This window comes from Ochotona princeps, chromosome 2 (genome assembly GCF_030435755.1).
Source record: "Ochotona princeps isolate mOchPri1 chromosome 2, mOchPri1.hap1, whole genome shotgun sequence".
NCBI classification, from domain to species: Eukaryota; Metazoa; Chordata; class Mammalia; order Lagomorpha; family Ochotonidae; genus Ochotona; species Ochotona princeps.
The window spans coordinates 52,259,869-52,282,900 of NC_080833.1; the positions used below are offsets into that span (position 1 = coordinate 52,259,869).

At 45.1% G+C, this 23,032-nt stretch overlaps 1 protein-coding gene across 2 annotated transcripts in view; it reads left to right on the top strand.

The window, feature by feature from the left end:
* LOC101534633 (phosphoglucomutase-1) overlaps positions 1 to 23,032 on the top strand; it is a 124,254-nt gene that overhangs the window by 54,023 nt on the left and 47,199 nt on the right. Inside the window, exon 1 of one of the 2 annotated variants that reach the window (XM_058657495.1) lies at positions 5,061 to 5,555. The exons of the other annotated variant lie outside the window; for it this stretch is intronic. Coding sequence (XP_058513478.1) covers positions 5,310 to 5,555 — 246 coding nt within the window. The 5' untranslated portion in view covers positions 5,061 to 5,309. Of the gene's footprint in view, positions 1 to 5,060; positions 5,556 to 23,032 lie in introns of those variants that run through there. 2 annotated transcript variants of the gene reach the window in all.

Consider the following 23,032-nt stretch of genomic DNA (forward strand, 5'->3'; position numbering starts at 1 on the left):
AAGAAACGAGCTCACATCCACTGGTTCATCCCCTGAAAGGCTACGAAAGGGCCAAATCCAGGAGGAAGGCGCTTCAACCAGGTCGCCCACATGGTTGCAGAGGCCCAAAGACTTGTGCCATCTGCCTCTGCTTTCCCAGGTGCATTAGCAAGGAACTGGGTTGAAAGTGGAGCAATCAGGACTCAAACTGGCACCCACGTGGAATGTTTGGCATTGTAGGAGGTGGCTTAACTCTGGCCCTTGTTAGAACTTTTCGAAAAACCCTTTCACAATCCACTAGAGTTTTCTAGCCGCCAACAGTTTCACTTTAACCACACTACTTCCTTTATTCATTCACACAGGAGCCAGATAATCTCTTAAAAATGCTATCAAGATCACAATATTCACCTGCTTTAAACCATCCTGGCATGCAACAACAGAGAGAAGTCTTCAAAATATGATGCTGAAATGAGCAAGAGACAGAAGGCTAACACAGATATTTTATGATTCTGTTTAAACTAGAAGAGTGAGATTCACAGACAGGAAACAGCACAGTGGTTTCCAGGGGTAGGGAACAAAGTGGGGGAGTTTAATGGCTAGAGTTTTAGTTTGGTTTATTGAAAATATTCTAGAGATAGTGGTAATAATTAGAAATGCTTTAATGGCAAGATACTTAATGTCACTGTACACTCATAATGATGTTTATGTATATTTAAAGATTTATTTATATTAGAAAGGCAGATATACAGAAAGGAGATAGAGAGAAAGCTTTTCCATCTGCTGAATCACTCCCCAAGTAGACACAATGGCCAGAGTTAATTTGATCCAAAGTCAGGAGCTAGGAACCTCCTCTGGATCTTCCACATGGATACAGGGTCCCAAAGTTTTGGCCCATTCTTCCCAAGCCACAAACAAAGCTGGATGGGAAGTGGAGCAGTTGGGAAACCAACCGGTGTCCACATGGGTTCCTGGCACATACAAGATGAGGATTTAGCCACTAGGCTATCACGCCAGGCCCTGGTTTATATTTTTTAAAAATCCTTTGGGTTGCTCATTGTTGCTATGATGAAGATCCCCCAATACTTGATGTAATCTAGAAGACCTAGTATGGGCAGGCACAGCAAACAAACCCTCAGTTTCTATGTCCAGTTTCACCAACTGTCTTTCAGATTCTAGTGGGAGATTTCTTCTCATTTCAAGCCTGCCCTCTTAACCTATCCTTATCTGGAAGGAAATGCACCTGACCACCTCCTGCTCATCCTTCCTGCCCTCAGCTGAAACCACTGCTTGCTTTCTCCAGGATGTTGTGTGTGACTTCCTCCCAGGATGGCTCTCCTACTTACAACCTAACACCCATGCTGGTTAGAGCACTTGCCACACTCTGATTTATCCCTGAGCATCTGTCTCCAACGTACCGCAAGGCTGGTGAGACCAGGAACCATTTGCCTGATACCTTCCAAAGAGGCAGAAGTCCCAAACAGAGATCTCAATCCTGCATGTATAAGAAAATGGAGCAACCGGAATGAGCTGTGTCAAAGATAAAATCAAATTCATAAAATTTTATTGTGCATAAGAAGAACAGTTGACAAACTCTCAGACTTCTGACCAAAAGTGGTAAGATGACCCACTCCCAGCATTTACAGCACACCTTATCAAGCATAAAGGTCACATTTTTACTTTCTTCATACTTGGCTGTTGCTATACACTTACATGGTTTCTTTCAGGCAAGCAGAGATATTTGAACTGATTGGTGCCATTTTGCTGACTCATGCTGACAGGAAAACCTTGTGTTTTGTGTGTGACTAGAGCTAGTGTCTCAGAGCAATCCAGAAGAGTCTTGGCCACATGTGGTTGGTCTTGTATCTAAACTGTGGTCTCCGTTTTTATTTATCATTGACACTTGGAAGCAGGTTCTCCTCACAGCCTTCAGGTAAGAACCCAGTGTGGCCAAATAGTGATTTCATTTTTGTTACAGTCCCTGAATACTGAACCCAGCCAGCCTGCCCAGACTTCGGACCTATAGGATTGTGAAATTGGGGCTGGCATGGTAGCCTAGTGGTTAGGGGCCTCACCTTGCATGTGCAGGGATCCTATAAGGATACCGGTTCTATCCCTGCAGCCCTGTTTCCCATCCTGCCATCTGCTTGTGGCCTGGGAAGGCAGTTGAGGACAGCCCAAAGCCTTGGGACCCTGCAGCCTCGTGGGAGACCTGGAGGAGGTTCCTGGCTCCTGACTTCAGGATGGCATAGCCCCTACTGTTGCAGCTGCTTGGGGAGTGAATGAACTGACAGAAATCTTCCTCTCGGTCTATCCTCTCTGTATAACCGCCTTTCCAATAAAAATAAATAAGTCTTGAAAAAATGCATGTTGCTTTGAGCTAGTGAATTTGGAGAACTTTGTTTCATGGTAGTAGAAATGTACTTTAAGGAGATTAAATAAAGGCATAATTACCAAGGCAAAGGCCATGGAACCACCTTTAATCTGCTCCTGGAGCTTAGCCAAGAGCAGAACAACACAGTGAACTCATAGAATCATGAGAAACAATAGCAAGCAGTGGCTGTCCTACACGCCGCTAAGGTTTAGGCTGATTGTTATGCAGTTAGAGCTAGTTGTTACAATCTGCAACATGAAATGTGTATAAATGAATTCCTTGTAAATAAAAAAAATCCCATCTGACTTGCAAAAATAGCGAAGAATACATAAAGTTTGAGCCCATCACTTCATGAGTGACTGTTAGTTGAGTGCTTACAATGAAGTTGGCATTTCTAAAACTCTGCAATACTAAGCTACGTTTTTATTTCATAGCAACCTGGGTTATACCCACTGCTCTATCCACAATTCCCTCATCTATAAAGTAGATTTGTTTTTGCTGTTTAAGTCACAAATTATATTACTTGTTAACTGTGAATTTTTATGTGTTAGAAATCATTACCAGGAGTTCAGCAATCAGCTTTCAAGTATTATTTTATACTGAAACTCATTTAAGTGACAGTATCAGCACACACTATGTCAGCCCAACAAATCCAAAATCAACATGCTTGGTTTCTGTGAGTCAGCATTGTGCCCTGGTTGATGAAGATATACCAGTTAACCACTAAAAGAATCATGATTATAATCTAATTCACAGGTTAATCATAAACTCTGGTTTAGGAATCAGGAAAGGAGAGTTAGTATTATTGAGGTATGAAGAGAGATAATTTATTTTTACCAGTTGATGATGGCTGAATTTGTTGAGATTGGGCCTGACCCATAGGTCATTTCAAAAGGTAGCCCAAGTAATTACACTGCCCATAACTGAAAATTACACAGAACATCTGATTAACTCTTGCAGAAATACGCTAAGATTTGAAAAAATATTTTAAGATTAATTCATAAAGCTGAGAGAGATCTTTCATCCACTGGCTCACTTTTTTTTTTTTTTTTTTTTAGTGTTCTTTGATTTCTTTTTTTTTTATTATTGTATTGTTGTTGACAATCTTTACATAGTTAATTGCGGTTTAAAAAAAAGGTTCAGGGGGTATAGGGAAGTGGGTAATACTATTATGTCCATATTGTTTCCATCATGTATCTGAGGTAGAGGGGGATATTGAGGAAGAAGCCCCACCCGGTTTCCCACCCACCCCAAGTCCTGGATGTGGGGCATGCTCTGAGATATGTGCTCAAGTGGTTTTAATAGTTCTCCAGTTATGAATCGCTGCCAGTTTCGCTCGATGAGGTCGTCCACTGATTGACATGGTCCATCATAAAGTCTCCGTTTGCCCCATATTTCGCTGCCAACATATAGCTGAGATGAATGATTGACCTGTTCTGTCTTCTGTCTTTTCTTGGTTAGAGTTCTGAGTCACTGGCTCACTTTCTAAAAGGCCACCACAGCCCAGGTTGGGCCAGGTCTAAGTCAGGAACTTAGAGCTCCATGTACGTTTCTCATTTGGGTGGTAGGGGACCAGGTAATGAGCCATCCTCCACTGACTTCGGAGGCACATTGACAGGGAGCTGGACTGGAAGTGTAGCAGTCAGGACTGGAGCCAGCACTCCAGTGTGGGATGCCAGCATTTCGAGCTGGCATCTTAGTTCACTGTGCCACAAAGCCAGTACCTAAGATAGGTTTCATGTACACTGTATAGCTAACAGGTGGATGGGTGTACACAGTTGTTAACTTTTCCAAAATCACACATTTTGCCAACTTGCTTTAGTATCATCAAAATGACACAGTTCTCCAGCAGAAGAGATCACTGCTGTCACTAGATGAAGGGAGATACTTCGCCTCTGGCGAAGACTGAAGGCTCACTTACTGTCCCATTGTCGTTCCACAACCATTTCTGGCCTCTAAATTCTTGATAATCTGTTGACTGGATTTCCATTGCCTAAATAATTGCCTAAATAATTGTCTTGATGGTAACCAGGTTGAACCGTATCTCTTTCCTACACTTGTCATGGCTTCCTGTCTTCTTGGCAGTTGTTCAACCAGGTGAAGTGGCAGGGACAGCACCTTGAGATCACTGGTTCTTGAGTCAGACCCACTGAGCTGGCCTCCTGCAGGTACCTGGCTGACTGGCCTGACAAGGCATTTTATCCTTTGAATTCCCATTTTGTAAGGTTAAAATAGGGAAAGACAAGCCAGTGGATAGAATATCTCTTTATAACTCTTTCAAATAAATATTTTTTTTAAAAAAGAAAATTACATTCAACAGATCAGTTATTTACATACCTCCCTCACCAATGGATATCAAGTCTGTGAATCCTGATGGAAGCTAGTAAATTCAATTCGACCTCTGGAGTCGGTTCCTTTTCCCAACTCCCATTTGGGGAGAGAAAGAACAAGGAATCATGAAATGTCGCTGAGGCTGGCACTGCTGACTTTCAGAGCAAGTTTTCGAAAAGCTATTTACACATGATCCACTGACCAAACCACAGGAACTAATTACCCTATACTCTTTCCCCCCATCCTGCCTCCTGCCCTAGCTCTTTGCTCTTTGACCGGATCCCTAGCCCAATCTCTGTCCTCACATTTAGTGGAGGCGTGACAGGTTTCTTTTTATAGTGGATTGGTTCATCAAGGGGCGGGTCAGCCGGCCAGGCTCCGCCCACTTTCCTGGAGGCCCGGTGATGGGCGCTCCCCTCTCCCCTCCTGCCTGGACCTGCGGGGAGGTGGGCTGGCAGAGGAGGAAGGGCTCTGCCCCTGTCGCTTTAAGTGGGAGGACCAAGTACGGCCAAAGAGCCGGGGTAACGCCCACTCGCTTGCACCCTCACCCCACAGCAGCCGCAGCCCCCGCCGCGGCCGCCCCTCCGTAAGCAGTGTCAGCTCCGGCCCCAGGCAGCCTGTCGCCACCATGGTGAAGATCGTGACGGTGAAGACCCAAGCGTATCCGGACCAGAAGCCGGGCACCAGCGGGCTGCGGAAGCGGGTGAAGGTGTTCCAGAGCAGCTCCAACTATGCGGAGAACTTCATCCAGAGTATCATCTCCACCGTGGAGCCGGCGCTGCGGCAGGAGGCCACCTTGGTGGTGGGCGGGGACGGCAGGTTCTACATGAAGGAGGCCATCCAGCTCATCGTGCGCATCGCCGCCGCCAACGGGGTAAGGACGGCCGGCCTCCGGAGGCGTGCGCCCCGGAGCGCGTGCGCGACGTGCACCGCGCGGGCCACGCCGCCGCACCCGCCGCTGGCCACTTCCGTGCGCTCCCGGCCCGTCGCCACCCCAGCCCCTGCGCGCTCGCTTCTGCCTCCCGGGCCCTGCCGAGGGCGCCGGCTCGGGGGGGCGCGGGCACGGGCACGGGCCTGGCCGAGCTGCTCGCCTGCCTCCCCGGGGGCGGGGAGACACGGACCCGTGAGAGCCGCGCTTGACCTTGCGAGGCCCAACCCACCTTGCGTCTGGTCCCTCCTTCCCTCCCTGACAGCCCCGCGTCCCTCCTACTACGGAGGCCTCTGGCATTTACATGAACCTTTGGAGCCTTGGAAGATCGAGTTACAGCGCAGTGCCGTCGTCGCCTTAACGGGAAAGGTTAGGCGCTCGAACCTCCGTGCTTCCCGCTGGGTCGCTGCTATTCTCGGCAGGGGCCGGCGTTTCCCGCGGCACAGAGCCCGGCGGTGTGGGATCAGGGTGGTGGGAACACCCACGCCCGCGACATCAGCCCGCAGATCCTGGTGGGCAAGGAGTGCCCAGCCGCCCTCCCCACCCTCTTGTTTGCGATGGGACGCCGGCGCGCTTTTGTAAAACCTAGTGGTTGCCTGGTAGCGCTTTGGATCCGCTCCACCGAGGGTTCTGAAGCTGACTTTTCATGGAAGCAGAAGCAACTTGTTAAACCACGGGCGTTCTTAGGCCAGCCGTCCTGGCAGGTCGGGAGAGTAATGCAGTACCTTGGTACTGCCCCCTGCCCAAGGAACGTTAGCCTACTTAACTGGACAGGTCCACTCAGAGCAGTGAAGCATTGTTGTAGAGTCTTAAGTGAATCTGGCTCATGCAAATGAGTGGATTGCAAAATCAGGGCTGAGCGTTTACTCCTGTGATAGAATTTCTAAGGAATTTTAGGGAACACTTTTTTTTTCCCTATGCAACTCTGAAACTCCCAGCCTTGAGTAATGTTTTTATTTGTTTTAGTGATACTTTATCCTCTTACTAACATAATGGGTGCTGTTTTGCCAATGATTCATTTGGGGTACCCGTATCTCTGTATGCCTGCTGTTCCTGCAGTGGGTGTCTTCAAACCACCAAAAAAAAAGCCCACACTTAGCGGGCTGAGTTGACTCAAGTGAGCTGTGAAAATCCAAAACACACCTGCCCATGGAGCTCCCATGAGAACGAAGGGAGCCTGGTTTTGGAAGCTCTTTTTTTTCAGGCTCCACCGCTTCAACTTAGCCCTGTGCATCCACCCCTGCCTCCTGGGGGCCATTCACAAGCATCTGGAATTATTTATGCGCCTGCGTTTTCAGACAACCACCCATGCCATGCAGAAAGCCTAAACAGTAGCCTTGTCCCAGCTAGTCCCTGCCTCACCTTGGTCACCACCTGTGCTGAATTCGCAATTCATTCATTCAGCAATTCCTGAGACTAGAATGTGTGAAAGCAAAGGGCAGTTCAGACACAAGACTTCCTCCGCTTGGGGAGCTAACAACATAGTGGGAGTTTTAAGGATTCAAATGGAAGTTATCCTCCTGGGAGTAGCTCAGGAGTTGAAGGGGAAAAAATAGTTAAGACTAAAGCAAATGTTCTTAAAACTCCCTCATTAGGCAAACCCTATTGCGTTTCCTTAGTTTTAGTCAAGGTTTGTGACAATCTCTGCTTTAGCAGTTCTGGTGGTTACTTCTTGTTCTCGCCCCACCTCGCTGTGGTGTCTCCCGCCAGCTCCTTGTCTTTCAAAGTAACTGCTCCCGCCAGAGGTCTTAGTCACTGGATGGTTGCTGAACGCTTTTCAGGCCTCCTGTTGACCTACTTGCTGCCTTTGGCCCTGCTGATTTTGCACTTGTTCCGGAGTTCTCACTGCCTTGCCTGGATCACTCTTCTAATTCTGCTCCCACTTTGTGCGAGTCTTTTACTAGGTGGTTTGCCCTGCTGGCTGTTCATGATGGGATTTCATCTCTCAGTTTGCCAGATATTTAAATAAGTTACCTTTCTCCTTCGGGCTGATTCAACTCAGAGGGTATCTCCAGAAAGCTTTCCCAGCCAGCCTGACCCATCGCTCTGCTCTCTGCCTTACCATCTCATAAATCACTCTGGTTCCAGTGAAATAACCTATTTGTGTCAGTCTCCCACTAGAGTAAGATGCTTTAGGAGTGGGTTTGCATTTCAGCTGCAGTCTTCTCCTGATACCCAGTAAGAATTGGTTCCAGGATCAGTTTTGACCCAAAATTTGGTACTGTTCAAGTCCTGGAGATGAAATAGTACAAATAATATTTGTACATAGCCCATGTGCAAACTTCAAATGTATGTATGCTTTAACTCATAAATCCTGTGTACCTTAAATCATCTCTAGATTATTATAATTTCTGATACAAAGCAAATGCTGTGTAAATGGTTTTTATTTGCTTGTTGGTGATTTTATGCTTTCTGAATAATTTCTGTGGCTAGTTGAATATGAATGGAGACCCCTCAGATAGGGAAGCCTAACTTCACTGGCAGTACATTACAAGACAATGTGACATTCCCTGAATCCTTGGCCCCATGCCCTGAATTGTGAGTCACCGTTGTTTCCTAGCATTTAATTCAAAGGAAGCCCGTGCTTGCTGACCAATTTGTGCATTCTCATGAACCTTTTCTTACGTGCTTGCTTTATGTCAGACACTGTACTTGGGATCCAGAATGTTGCCACGCACAGACAAGACTTGGTTTGTAAGGGATATGGACAGCACTGTGCCTGCCAGGTTTTGAAGGGGCAAAAGCATAGAGGACTGTAGGAGAAGACAGGAAGGCGTGCCAGAGAGATGGCAGCTAAACTGAGTTAAAGGATCAGTTGATTGGAGTTTCCAGGGCAGATTTGTTGGGCAAGGAGAAGTCTAGGCAAAATGAATAAAAATGTGGGAGCTAGAGACTGTTTTCTTGGGTAAAAGTTTTGATTCTTGCCCTCACTGGACCTGAGGCAGTTGAGAATGATGCTGTTGTGAGGATGAGGTGGTAGAATGCTACTAGGGTAACAGCTGTGACGTCAGAGTCCTGCTGATGTTAGAGAACAAGGAATCCAATCCCCCTACCCTCTACAAGGTGCAAGCGACTGAAATCTCACTCAGATTTGTCCAGGGAGTGGAGTTTATTGGCCCATGTTAGGCATGCGCAGCGCCCTTGTTTTCCAGCTATTTCTGGCCTCTGAGAGTGTAAGGGCCCAGGGGTCTATACATGAGCAGTGTGAAAAATTAAGGAAGGTTCAAATCACAAGCAAGCAAAAACATGGATATTTTGAAGGACCATTTATTACCATCCTAAGCAAAACAGATAAACGCCTTCAGGGCTACTTGTGCAAAGGCAGATTTTTCATCAGCTTGGGTGGCCTCATTCATCATGGTCTGTTTGCTATTGTTTTATAAATCTATTCTACTCCCCCCACCAATAATTCTATTCTTAAGTAAATAAGATAATATAAAAAATGCAACCCATTTTATTAAAATATAATTATCACAACACTGAAACTGAAATTTGTATATAGCAAGATAGGAGCTTTGTTGAAAATTGCAAGGTCTATTAGAGGGTCTCACGCTGCCATATTTCAGAGTCATGATGAATATAAATAACATTTTGAGAAATCTGCAATCTTAGTATTTTGAAATAGCTTAATGTGATGGAAATATTCGTGACTTCTTGCAATGATAAAGACCCTAGGTAGCAGTAGTTATAGTAATGATACTCATAATGCTTAGCTTGTTCCCTCTGTTTGTAATCTAAGGAAATGTTAACTTTCAGCTAGATGTCAGTGAAGTGAAGATTTTTCAGGTTTTGATGTTCATGTTCAAGGACCCATCTACACATGGACTCTTCTGGTAGAGGGGTATGGCCTATGCATCCTGCACTAAACAAATGTCTCTTTTAAAGTGTCAAGTTTTCCTGCAGCAAAATGGGCCTCAAGGACAAGACCTAGAGGTGAAGGGTCCTATTTCGAGGCTAGATTAGTAGGAGGCATACATTAGTAGGAACTCCACTGTCTTCCTTTTGGAAGGAGTAGCTCTTTCCAAAACTTCCATGAGGCCCCACTTCCAGCTGGGCAAGGGGCATGTCTCTGATGAGTGTGTATAGCTTTGACTGAGAAGGACATAAAAGAGCCCCAAGCAGGAGAGGGAAGTCCTTTGGCCTGGTAGAGCATTGGTGTTAGGTAGAGATGCTCTGTTGGCTCCCCTACAGCCTCATGTGCTTGGGTCATGGATGGTGTGTCAGGAGGCATCTCAGAGTCCTTTGAAATAAGCTGGAACTCCCATGTTTGGAAAGAAACTGTTTATTTGTTGTGGTGGTCTTGGGAATGAGCCTTCTGCTAGTGCATTGAAACCACCAACATGAATAAGATGCTGTCGTTTGTTACCCCAGGAACATACAATACAATATTCTGGGGGAAGAAGAAAACAACAGAATTACACACACACACACATATGTATATAGTAAATATTTGTAAGCACCTGCTGTGTGCTATTGTAGATCTTAGGATTATACCAGTAACCAGGAAAATGCTGCCACTGTTAGAGATCTGCAAGGTTCTAGGGCCAGTGGATGTTGCAGAGTGCTCTGAAGAGAAACAACCTGATAAAGGGAGAGGGCTTTATAGGGTGGGCTGCTCTTTTTTGTCTGGGATTTGGAAACAATCTCTGAACCCCATAAGAGGAAAGACCTGCATGAAAGGAAAAGAGTGAGCCACAAAGACAACTTTGAAAGGACTTTGGTCAGAGTTCAGTGTGTAAGATAAACACATTTCATCATTTACTGAAAGTAAACATCGGAGTATACATTTTTATTGTGTAAAAGGTCTCAATCTCCTAGGAAGCTTTATATTTAGTGTATTATAAGTATTAATTTATAAATTTATCTGGCAATATAAAATTAAGATAGTGCTGATCAACAATTATTTCTTTTTTCTGTCTTGTATTTATTAAGGTAGGAAAAATTTCTCCTTTACCTCCTAAAGTTTGTACTTAGGGACCTGCAAATTCAGTTTCAAAAGAGCAGATTGGGGCCTGGCGGCGTGGCCTAGCTGCTAAAGTCCTTGCCTTGAACGCACCAGGATCCTATACGGGCGCCGGTTCTAATCCCGGCAGCTCCACTTCCCATCCAGCTCCCTGCCTGTGGTCTGGGAAAGCAGTTGAGGATGGCCCAATGCTTTGGGCTCCTGCACCCGTGTGGGAGACCTGGAGGAAGTTCCGGGTTCCTGGCTCCAGATCGGCGCAGCACCGGCCGTTGCAGTCACTTGGGGAGTGAATCATCGGACAGAAGATCTTCCTCTCTATCTCTCCTCTTCTCTGTATATCTGACTTTGTAATAAAAATAAAATAAATCTTTTTTTTTAAAAAAAGAGCAGATTTGCCTGGTGTCCCCAACCCAAACAGGAGTAAGATCACGAAGGGATGATCCTATTGGATGGCTCGGAAGGGGTGAGAGTAGCGTGCTTTGCTTTAGGAAGTGCAGATGGATATTAGCTGGGTTTTGTTCACTGTTATGAACTTTAGCCGTTGGAAATTCTCTTTCCCATTGCTTCTTCAGTCACCGCTGAGCTAAGTCCCTGTGATACAAAAACAGCCCTTGAGTAAACAGCGAACTGACAATTAAGTCATGCCATAAAGATTTAATCATGGCTCTGAGACACCCTGAACATTATTTTTCATGTTGAAAACATCTTCTTCCCCTTTTCCTCTCTCAGGAGTTGTTCCAAGTTTTCTAAAAAGATGAAATATGAGGGACAGGTGGCAGATGGTGATACTGAAACATTTGATTGACTTGGCTAACCTGATAGTGGAGTTGAAACCAAGACTAGAGTCTTCTGATATTTCATCCAGTTGATCTTTTCCACAAATAAATATATCCCAAAAGCAAGTGGCTGTGGTGGGGATTATAATGTCCTAGTTAAAGTTTGGGGCAACTCAATTGGGCAATATTAATTAGGACTGTCAGCATTTTCAGTATGCAAACAAGTCCTGCGAGTTGGCAGGAGGACCCCAAGCAGCATAACTGTGGGCGGTACCAGTGTACACTGTGCTGGATGGATAATCATCCATCCCTTACAGAAACCTTTGCTGCAAACTTGGGTGTGTTTCCTCCTTTCCTCTTTCCTTTGCTGTCTTTCATCTGTTGTTAACGGCATGTAGGAAGGCAGAGATTCCTGTTCTCCTGTAGCACATACCACCTGACTTGTTTCAGCAACTCATACATAGTTTGCTTTTCATTACTTTGTGACTGATTCACACCAAGGAGTATTTGCCCCCAAGGCCACCACATGCTAGAGTTGTGCAGTAAGTGGCCAAAGACTTAAAAACCAAAGAGGATTTCCCTGCACAGTATTGCACTATGTGCAAGCACCACTATTGCTCAAGAATGAATTGAAGTGGCTACTACTTGGGGGAGTGAAGCAGGCTTCATCCATGTGGATAGGAACCTTTTGGGGAGCAGAACAACCAGTGCAAGGACTGGAAACTGTGGCAAGAAGCTGAAGGTGAAATCATTGGCTGAACTGTGCTGTCTCCTTTAGCACAGCAGGGAACAAGTCTCAGGAGTTTTGTGTCTGAAGTGGGACGGATTGCAGACAAGGAAACCAGCAGCTGCTACAAGGTGCAATCATGACCTCTGAGCTGAGGGGCTGGGGTTGCAAGCAGGGCTGGGAGAGCAGACAAGATCTGATTCTGAAGGAGGGTGCCGGGAGGTGACCACTTAACCAACCCAGAGTTAAAGGTGAAGAGATGGATCCAGAGGTGAGATTGGCACACTGCAGAAGTAGGTTAGAGATTTCTTTGTCTGACCCCCAACTCGATAGTATATTTTGTACTTCACAGAAACAAACGCATTGAAATTACACTGTATATCCTGTACTTTGTAGGCTACTCCCAATGCATTTTTCTTTCTTTTTTTTTTTTTTTCAAAAGCCTTCTGAGTGTCCCAGGTTACAGAGTCAAGAAAAGATTGTGGACTGCCTCCCTCCCCCCACTGTTGGTGGAATGTGAGAGATGTCACAGTAGAAAACAAAAGCTCCCTGCTTGATGAAGTTTTACATAGAAAGTGAGCTTTTGGAGTCGGGGCATATGCAGACTGTATTACTTGGGCCAAACCCACTTCTCTCACTATTGGATTGAAGTAAAGCCAACTTCAAGAATCACCTTGTAAAGCAAGAGGCAAAATCCGTATCAAAAGCAGTTGTTTGCCTTCCTTTAATGATCTATGTGAAAATGAAAACTGAGCCAATAGAATAGGAGAGGGGTTTTTACAAAAACTCATTGAAAGTATGTATTAGGAGAAAACTATGCATGAATTTCAAGATTTTCTTTTTGCTTCTAAATAAACTTATCAATTTCATGTCTCACAAGTTTTGTGATGTCTCCTAGGACCACTAGTCTTCCTGGGGCTTGGGGTGGGAGGAAGAGAAGTGAATCATTATCACCAACTTATTACAGGAAAACATATTTTACTATGGTATGGGTTCAAGAATTAGAGTAGAAGATGACACTTGAGTAAAAATAATTTTTAAAATCTCTTACACAAGTTCTCCATTGGAAAACAGCATGTGTAACACAATACACCTGCCTGTGAATACCAGAGTAACCCTGGGCACATGATGCTCATACTTGTAGAAGCAAGTGGGGAGAAGATGGCAAAGAGTATGCGGTCCTTGAGTAAGATGGTGGCAGGAGTGCTCATGCAACTCAAGCTTCACTCTGCCTCCTCAGCTCCCTGTCAGATATGTATAAGACTGTTTAGATTTGTGTAGAATAGATATTTGTAGGCTGTGACTACACTGCTTCTCCCCTAATTCAGAACATGTGACTTGGAGCTATAAGCCCTTGTGACTTTTCTACAGGGCTTACTATATGTGAAAGCTCCATTAAACTTTCCTGTTTGGGGTTTGTCCTTCCACTCTATGTCAGTTTTGGCTACTCTGGCAGGTCATACTTTGACAGACCTCCCAAAGGGAAGTCAGGATGTATCATGTAGCCTGTGTTTTCAGGCAAATAACTTGTGCAATGATACTCTTTTAGCAGAGACTGCAAGTAATAGTAGATGAAACCATAGGAGGTTTTTCTGTCTCTTGTGGTGTAGTCTAGTGTAAGCAGGTTTGGTGGGCCCATAGGATGGGGATGTCAAATCTTGTGGATCTGCCATCTTAAAGGTATCTCACTTGCCCACCTAGCTGCAAGTGACTGTCCACTAGCACATTCGTGATTCACTCAGAAGACACAGGACAAAGATGGGCAGAGTGCTTGCTTTCTTGCCAATCCAGAAGGTACACAACTTGCTTTGTCTCCCAGGTCATCAGTTAGGTCTATACTGCAGGCCACAAGTATCTGCTGTTCCCTATCTTAAAGGTTCTGTTACTTTAAGATAGGGAAGCAAAAGTAGAAATCTCTGCTGTGATCACCTCTTGGATCACATGCAGATAAGCATGCTCACTGCTCTTTCCCTCCATGGAACACATCACGCCTCCCCATGAGAGTACCGCACAGTCCTTCAAGTGACTGTGAGCTCTGGGCAACGCACAGCTCACTCCATCAGAGCCATGCGTGCTGTGTGGTTCATTGTGGTTCAACCTCCTATAACTGTAGAGACACAGTTCAGTCCCTTCTCTGAACTAACTAGATATGTACCTACGTAAGTGTGTATAATTGTCGATATAACTGTTTATAACAAGCATATAAAGTATGCATATGTGTATGTATGCAGTAAGAGCAGTCACAGTAGTGTTCATATTGTGCTGTGTTGCCAATGGAGCAAGTGCACAGGAAGCAGTGGTGCTGCCCTTCTAGAAGAACGCCCTTATTCTCTAGCCCCTCTGCTCACTTGGTAGTGGAAATTGGAGAGTACCCTCAACACCCTTTGGAGGGCTGCACAGTTTTTGCAGTCTGATGAAAGTTGGGGGTGTGGTCAGCAGGGTGAGAAGCCAGGGTTTGCTTTTTTTTTTTTTTTAAGATTTATTTTATTTTTATTACAAAGTCAGATATACTGAGAGGAGGAGAGACAGAGAGGAAGTGGAGCTGCCGGGATTAGAACCAGCGGCCATATGGGATCAAGGCGAGGACCTTAGCCACTAGGCCACGCTGCCGAGCCCGCCAGGGTTTGCTTTTACAGGCTGGGCTTGCTTCTTTCCGTATCTGGTTTCCTCAGAAACACCTTCCTCTTCTGATGAGTTGCATGTGTTGGTAACCCAATTTGAAAGTTCTCATCCTGTTAGAGTTTTGAAGCCTGAAAATTTTGGCTATAGTTTATGGGCCTCTGTAACCTGCCCCTCTGATCCCACCACTACTGATGGCCACTTTGGGTCATAAAAAAGCTGTGCCTACTGGGGTCTTCCAAATGTTCATAGGAAGAGTATATTATGTGGCTGAGGGGTTGTTTTGTTCATCTTCTTAGGGAATGGCTCTTTCTTGTTTCAGTTTGTAGTTTTTTTTGGCTTCAAATCCAGTTATTTTGCTGTGGATTTTAGCTTTTCACACCTCCTATTCATTCGTGTCTCTTTAATTAAGTCCTTATGATTCATTGGTAGATCATTCATATTCGACATTTTGCTTGTAAACACCTGATGTTGTAAATGTACCATTCAACACTGTTTCTGCTATATCTCAGGGCATTGATATTCTTGTTTTTATTGTCATTTCTTTAACACCACGTGGGTCATGCAGTAGCATCATTTTCTACAAGATGGCTTTTGATTTTCATCACTTTAGCAACACATTGGTCATTCTATAACATGTTGTTTAGCTTCAAGTTGATGTAAATGTTCTGTTTTTCCCCCTGTTGGGACTGTGTTTTCTGGCTCTGTATTAAGGGGATGTCTAATAAAAGTGTAGTGGAGACGGACATGTCTAGATGTGGAGACATAGTGAAATATGCATCTCTGCATTCAGACCAAAGGTGGACTGAAACCATGAAACTGTTGGATATATCCTGACAGTCGGATGCTAGACTCTGCTGTTGTCATGTCTACAATGAATGTCATGAACCACTTCAATCGTGGAATGATGGACTTATGGCTGTGCATGAAGGACTATCCATTATAATACTAGAGGGGGTCCCGTCACGGTAGCCTAGTGGCTAAAGTCCTCACCTTGTATGCATCGGGATTCCATAAGGGAACCAGTTCTAATCCCAGCTGCCCAGCTTCCCATCCAGCTCCCTACTTGTGGCCTGGGAAAGCAGTCGAGGATGGCCCAAAAACTTGGGATCCTGCACCCACCTGGGAGACCTGGAAGAGGCTCCTGGCTCTTGGCTCTTGGCTCTGGATTGGCACAGCTCTGGCCATTGTGGGCAGTTGGGGAGTGAATCAGCAGATGGAACATCTTCTTCTCTGTCTCTCCTCCTCTCTGTGTATCTGACTTTCCAATAAAAATAAAATAAATCTTTTTTAAAAAGTTAATACTAGAGAGGAAATCTGTAGTGGGGAGAGGAGTCTTAGAAAAGGGACAGGAAATCCTAGAGCCTAAGGAACTGTATCATAAAATAATAATGTGTGTTATGAGAAACTATGCTGAGTTTCTAAATATTTTGCACCAAAATTAATGTACGTTAATTTTTTTTTACTTGTTTATTTTTGTCTTGTTTGAACACTGAGACATATGGAGAGAGGTCTTTCATCTGCCTGTCTAATTCATTCCTGAGATTCCTACCACAGCCAGACCTGAGTCAGGCTAAAGCCAGAAACCTAGACCTCAATCCAGGCCTTTCACCTGGATGGAAGGGGCCCAAGTACCTGAGTCACCGCTGAGGGTGCACATTAGCAGGAATCTGGGTTGGAAGCAGAGTAGCTGGGATTCGAACTAGGCACTCCAATAGGTGGTATAAACATCCCAAGTGGTAAGTTCAGTACTGTGCCAGATGTCCATTGTGAAATTTATCTTTAATGCATCTTTACATTTTTCTGCACAAAAAAATTTTGAAGTCCCCTTGTATAGCTGATTTGGTTTGGGTACAGAGATAGTCAAGGTCTCAGCTCAACAAGTCCACAAGCTATTGGACTTGGATAACATCATTTGTAGGTTGTAGTTAAGGAAAACTTCCCCAAGCAGAGTCATAACCTGCATATACATCTGAAGACTAACAAGCCCTTGCCTGGGCTCCTTTCTGTCTTATGGCAGTAAGCAGGCAACATCAGTCATGTTTAAAATTCTAGAGTTGCAGGTTTGGTTGACCAGTTGTTTGTCTTCCAAGCCATCAGGAGTAAAAATTCTGTTGTGGTATGAAACGCGGGACCACATATCATAGATTCTGTTATGGTACAGACTACCGGCTTTTCTTATTAGCTACAGGATTTGGCTGCCATAATAGGGTTCCAAAACAAGATACTGAAAATAAAGTTGGTGAACAGTGTTGTGGTATGCAATGCTGGCATTCCATGTGGGCACTGGTTTATGTCCTGGTTGTTCCACTTTTGATCTGGCTGCCTGCTAATGGTCTAGGAAAGCAGGGGAGGATGGGTCGAATGCTTGGGTTCCTACACCCATGTGGGAGCCTGGAGGAAGTTCCTGGCTTTTGGCTTCAGCCTGGCCCCACTTGGGTTATTGCAGCCATCTGCCTGGCGTGAGCCAGCAAATGGAAGATCTCTCTCTCTCACTTTTCACTTTCTCTCTGTAACTCTGATTTTCAAATAAGTAAGTAAATCTTCAAAAAAAAAAAAGTAGGTTTTATCAGAACCTGTTTTGTCATAGACTGGGTGTGAGCAGGGCAGGGCTAGTGTGGGATTCCCTTTTGTAAGTGGACTCATGTTTCTTTTGTGGCTCAGCCTTCTCGAGGGTCTAGCCCTTATTCGTGCAGTTCAGCATGGTTGACCTCTGCCAGCTTCTTGTTCCAACCAACGAGAAGAAGAAAAAGGAAGGCACAGAGCCTACACATGAGTTTCACCCCAGTGTGAGCTAGCACCTTAGGAAATCCGTGGCTGTGGGAGCCCTGAGCCAGCCTGGGACACAGGTTTTCCACAGCACAGGAGTCTATTTTCTTAGCAGACTATGCAGAGCAGAAGTGGCTGCCCACCGCACCCTGCCCCACCCAATACCCCAACCCTGCCAAAAGAGAGAGAAACTTTCTCCACCAGAAAAGCTTCTTCATTTTCATGAGTAAGCAATTGGATTCCTTTTTTTTCTACAAACACATGTGACCTTACACATCCAAATTAGCATTGTGCCCTGCCACATTGCCTCTCTGGGAGCCACACAGTCACTCAGCGATGCGTCCAGTGCTCAGTACGTGTGCGACTGCCTTGCCAGGAATTGCTTCTCAGCTGGCCGGTTTATGGGTCACCCAGGAAAACCAGTCGCATTACTTTATAGTCATGCCTCATTTTTCACCTAAAACGATGTAACAAGATTTGATCACCCACTTTATTCATTAGACATGGCTCCCACCAATTCTTGTCTCTTTCTAAAGTTCAAATCTATTCTCGGAGGAAGGCATTTGTTATGATGGAAGACTTTTCAGAGAGAGTGCGACAGATGGGAAAGACAGTTCCCCATAAAGCAGTCAGTGGGGTACGAGCATTTAAAAAATAAATATGCTGCTTCCCAGGGTGACGGTTTTGAAGGAGACAACACTAGCTGAGATGAGCATCCTCGGGCATAATTGCTGAAAATGTTCAAGCTCACTGTCTTGAAAGAATCTGACAGTTCATGGTGTTGAGCTGCTGCTTTGGATGCTGGCATCCTGTAACTGAACATCAGTTCAGGTCTGGCTGCTCTGCTTCTAGTCCAGCACCCTGCTGTTACACCTGGGGAAGCAGTCAATGATGGCCCAAGTGCTTGTCACCCACATGGGAGACCCAGCATGGACCAATGTGGCCGGTGTAGCCATTTGGGGAGACAGTTGGCAGATAAAAGATCTTCTCCCTGTGTCTCCCCCATCACTCTGCCTCTCAAATAAATAAATCTTTACCAAAACAAACAAACAAAGGAGCAAAAAAAGAAGATACTTGCCACTTGCTGTACTGCCATCCACTGTGGTGGCAGGGGAACAGTTCTCTGTCGTATAGCAGTGTGCTTTGGCGAGGTGCTTAGAAGCTGTACAAAATGGAAAAAAAACATGGGCACCTAAAGCAACCTGGCCTTGACCTAAGAACAGAGTCCTGTTAGCTAGAGAAGCCGAAGCATTGAAGACCGCACCCAACTGGGCTCAGATCTCCTGGTGACTGCAGAGAAGCCAGCAAATGAGCTGGGAAGGCTTAACTTTGTGGGGACCGGGAAAGGTCTTTTGCTTTAGCAATAAAACTGTTACACCTCCTTTATGGGGACTTTGGAAAAAAAGTACACTCTGTAGAGCAACTTGAAATATATTATACATGAAGATTTTTAAATTCAGCCAAAAGGAAGTAAGTATAACAAACTGAAATGTAAATGGGATTGTTGTTGGCCTCTGTTGTGAAAGCCATACTTCCTCTCTGGCCTGGGCTGCAAGGTGTTTGTGGTCAAATCCACAAAAAACCCACAGTGAATACACAGTTCATCAGAGCCAGTTTTCCCATATGTGAGTTTGAAAGAAAGAGTAATGACAAGGACCAGCTTGGAGCCTCCACCTATGGTGCTGGCATTCCATGTGGGCGCTCATGTCCCAGCTGCTTCACTTCCCATCCAGCTCTGCTTACGGCCCGGGAAGGTAGTGGAGGATGGCCCAAAGCCTTGGGCCCGTACACCCATGTGGGAGAACTGGAGAAGGTTCCTGGCTTTGGACTGGCTTAGCTCCAGCCTTTGCAGCCATTTAGGAAGCAAACCAGCAGGAGAAAGATTTTTTCCTCTCTCTCTTTTTCCCCTTTCTCTCTGTAAAACCTGCCTTTCATATAAAAATAAATGAATCTTAAAAAAAAAACAAAGTAATGATAACTGTCCTGAAATATTTACATAGTTGGAGTGGAATTTGCAAAGCTCTTACAGTGCCCTGAGACCAGTTTCAAACGCTGAGATCACTAAAGGACAGAGAGAGGAACCAAAGGCAAGGAGGTGGGCCAAGGGGAAGGTCTTCTACATCTGCCACCATCCCCGCTGTCTGTGTGTGCCATCCTGGCTCTGTCACATATGGACTCTTGATTTGGTTCTGTGAGACAGAGCTTCCTGGATGCTGTGAAGTTCAGTCACCAGCCTTTTGATGTGAGGCCTTCGTCTGGTGTGAGTCATGAGCCGGCTCCTTAGACGGCTTGGGGTGGATGTGTCAAGTTTGTGTAATGGTGACCTGGCCCAGGCCAAAGCCATGCTGTGGATGGGAAGCTGCAGGCATGCATGGTGGCATTGTTGGGACCCTCCAGAACACATGGCTTTGTTCATTCAACAAGCATTGTAGAATGATCTTTGTGTGAGAAGGATGGAGCCACAAAGATGAAGGAAACAAAAGTCTTAATTCTCAGATGCTCATGTTAAAGCAAATAGTTACACCTATGGGTAATTGCAGGGAAGAAATACTTATTGGAATAGTAGTTTTTTATGGCTACTATGACAAATGACCACAGGCTAGGGGGTTTAAACAATAGACATTTCTTTTTTTTCCCCAGACATTTATTTTCTTACATTTCTAGAGAGATTACAAGTATAGAATCAAAGCCCCCTTTTGGCTTTTGCTGGCTCCAGATGTTCCTGGGCTTGTAGCTATGGAACGCCAATTTTTGCCTCTGTAATTGTATGGCATCTCCATGTGTATGTTTCACCTCTTTCATATATGGATACTTACATTGGGTAATCCAGAGTGAAATAATCTAAATATCCTTAATTACATCTGCAAAATTCTTACTTGGCAAGGTCACAATCACAAGTTCTGGGTGGATGTCTCTTTTAGGGGAAGAGAGGCCACCATTCAACCTACTACAGCTAGTGTAAGATGGAGACTCAGAGGAAAGCCACCTGACTCTACCTAGCTGGAAAGGTAAAGACCAAATGAGGGAAGTGTAAAACAAATAGCATCCTGCAGGCATTAGCTGATGAGGTGAGAGTGGGGAAGAATAAAGCCACTAACTCATGCCCACAGCTGATACCTCTGCTGCCCTGTGTACTAGTACGCTGATGGTAATGATGACCAGAACGCCTTGGAGCTTCATAGCCACAGTGCTTCTGTGGACCACCTCTCCAATGATGTCAAAGGGAAGACGGCCACTTGGTGGTCCCTGAATTTTATCTAGTGACTTTAGTTCGTAGTGACGGTTTGGAATGGAAGACTTTGGCTCAAACCTCAGTTTTGGCTATTCACTGTGAAATATCTTGTCCCTGGTGGAACTTGAGATTGTTTTCTAACCTGTAAAATGGGATTTAGTCTATCAGCTATATCAGAGGGTTTTATGAGAATTCAATAAATGTGTACACAAAGGTCCTGGGGGAACTCTGAGAAGCAACTCAAATGAGAGTTGTGTGGCTGTTGCACTTCCATGGTTTCTTCAGGGAAGTCATGCTAGTGGACTAATTTAAGCCTCCTGCCCCCAAACAAGCCTCTACGTGTCATTTAATCTCACATAGTCCATGTGCCAAAGTCTGACATGTTTACAACAGAAAACTTCAATCACGCACCAAGTTGAGGACCTCAGAGGGATATTCAAGTTATCTCTTCTCCATGAGTGTTGTTTTCTAGTGTAACCTTTGGTGTCAGACAGACATGAATTTGATTCCTGAATGTGCTGTTTATCATCTGTTTAACCTTGAGTAGATTGCTTGAACTTTCATGTCTTTACTCATTTATGGAATTATAGTAATATGTCACAGAGATGTGTATAGGACTAATAAGATAAAGCACAGGAAGCGTAACTAATAGCAGGTTGCTCCACCGGGTGTTGAAAGGTCTCAATGAGGAATACAGACACCTTGAACTTCTTACGAAGAGTCCCCCAGCCAGTGACCACCTTCACACCTTCATTTCTGTCCTTCTCAGATTTGTCAAGTTCTCTGCAGTTGTTAACCTATAAATTGTAAGACAGAAATGTGTTCCTTGGAGCTTGCATCTTGTCTAGCCAGTAAGATGCCCAGGAAGACTCCTGTGTCCCACGTCTGTGGATCCGGGTTTAGTATCTGGCTCCACTCCTGGACTCCAGTGTCCTGTCAGTGCAGACCTGGGGAAGCAGCAGGTGATGGCTCATGTGATTGGGTTCCTGGTACCTACTTGGGAGACTTCAGTCTGAGTTGCATACTCCTGGCTTCAGCTGAGCTCAGTCTCAATCATGACAGGCATTTGAGGGAGTGACCTGGCAGATGAAGGTTCACTCTTTCTTTGTCTCTTGAATACATAAATAAAAATTGAGATGCTTTTCTAACGGAGTGTGGGGTTTCAAGCACAGGGCCTGAAGGGAACTGGGAACCTGTTCTGCATAACTTAGATTGTTGGCACTAGGTCACTCAGCTGTTTGGTCTCAGAACACAGTGACCAGGCCACAGGTAAGCAACAGTGCCTCAGAATGACTGAAGTACTGGTCACAGTGTTGGCTATTTGCCTACAAGATCTCCTCAGAGCATTAGGATGCTGTTTATGGTAAGCAGTTGGGTTTGCTTGTTCCAGAAAGCTCTCCCAAATAGTATTTCCACCTGGTAGATGTTTACCTATCAGGTTTTCATTGCTCTGTACTAAGCTAGGCCCTGTGGGGTACAGAGGTGCCTGAGCTGCCGGTGGTCTCTGCCCTGGGGCACTGTGATTTAGTGCAAGAAGTGCCTCTGTGCAGTTGTGGGTGAGTCTGAAAGAGGGGAGCAGTCAGGATTGACTGGAGAGGCTTGCCAGGGAGATGCAGGAAACCCAGAGCAAGAAGGGCCAGGAGAGCTGGCAAGAGGGTAGCTCCACATGCAAAGCAGAACAGCCACTGTGGTAAGTTAGGCCATGGCCTGAGCCTGTTAACCCGATGGGGAGGGGGGCGCAAGGCAGTGCGCCTGGGGCTTGCTGCACAGATGCTTCGGTCCCCAAACCAAGTCACAGGCCAGCCCAAGCATTATCTCCTGACACTGAGAAAGGGGATTCCTCAAGACTTAGCCAACTTTAGGTTTTAAAGGCCACCTACTAGCCTTCATGTATACTCTTGAAGAACAGTAGTTTTTGTACTTACTATTGGTTGAATGATTTATTTAGTGAAGGGTTCAGCTTGTGATTATAAAGTGAATTGGAAGTATGTCATCCTGAAAATTAAAAAATAAAAAGAGGAGGGAGGGTGCAAAATCTGTATGTTCTTAAAACTGTATTTATGAAACACGTAAAATGTGTTCCATTTAAATAAATATTAAAAGGTAAGAAAAAAATAGCTGTTTATAACATGGGCCAGGTCATAGGGTTTGTTCGATAACATCTGAAGGCTCTGTCAGTTTGTTAGAACCCTGTCAACCCTAAGGTGCCTGGCATGGGCCAGGTCAACCTATGGCCAGATGTCTTTATTAGGGCAGGCCTTTTCTTTGAGCTTGATAGATCTGAATCCACAGGTGGAATGCATGATGTGCAAGTTCACTAACTTAGATCACAAGGTT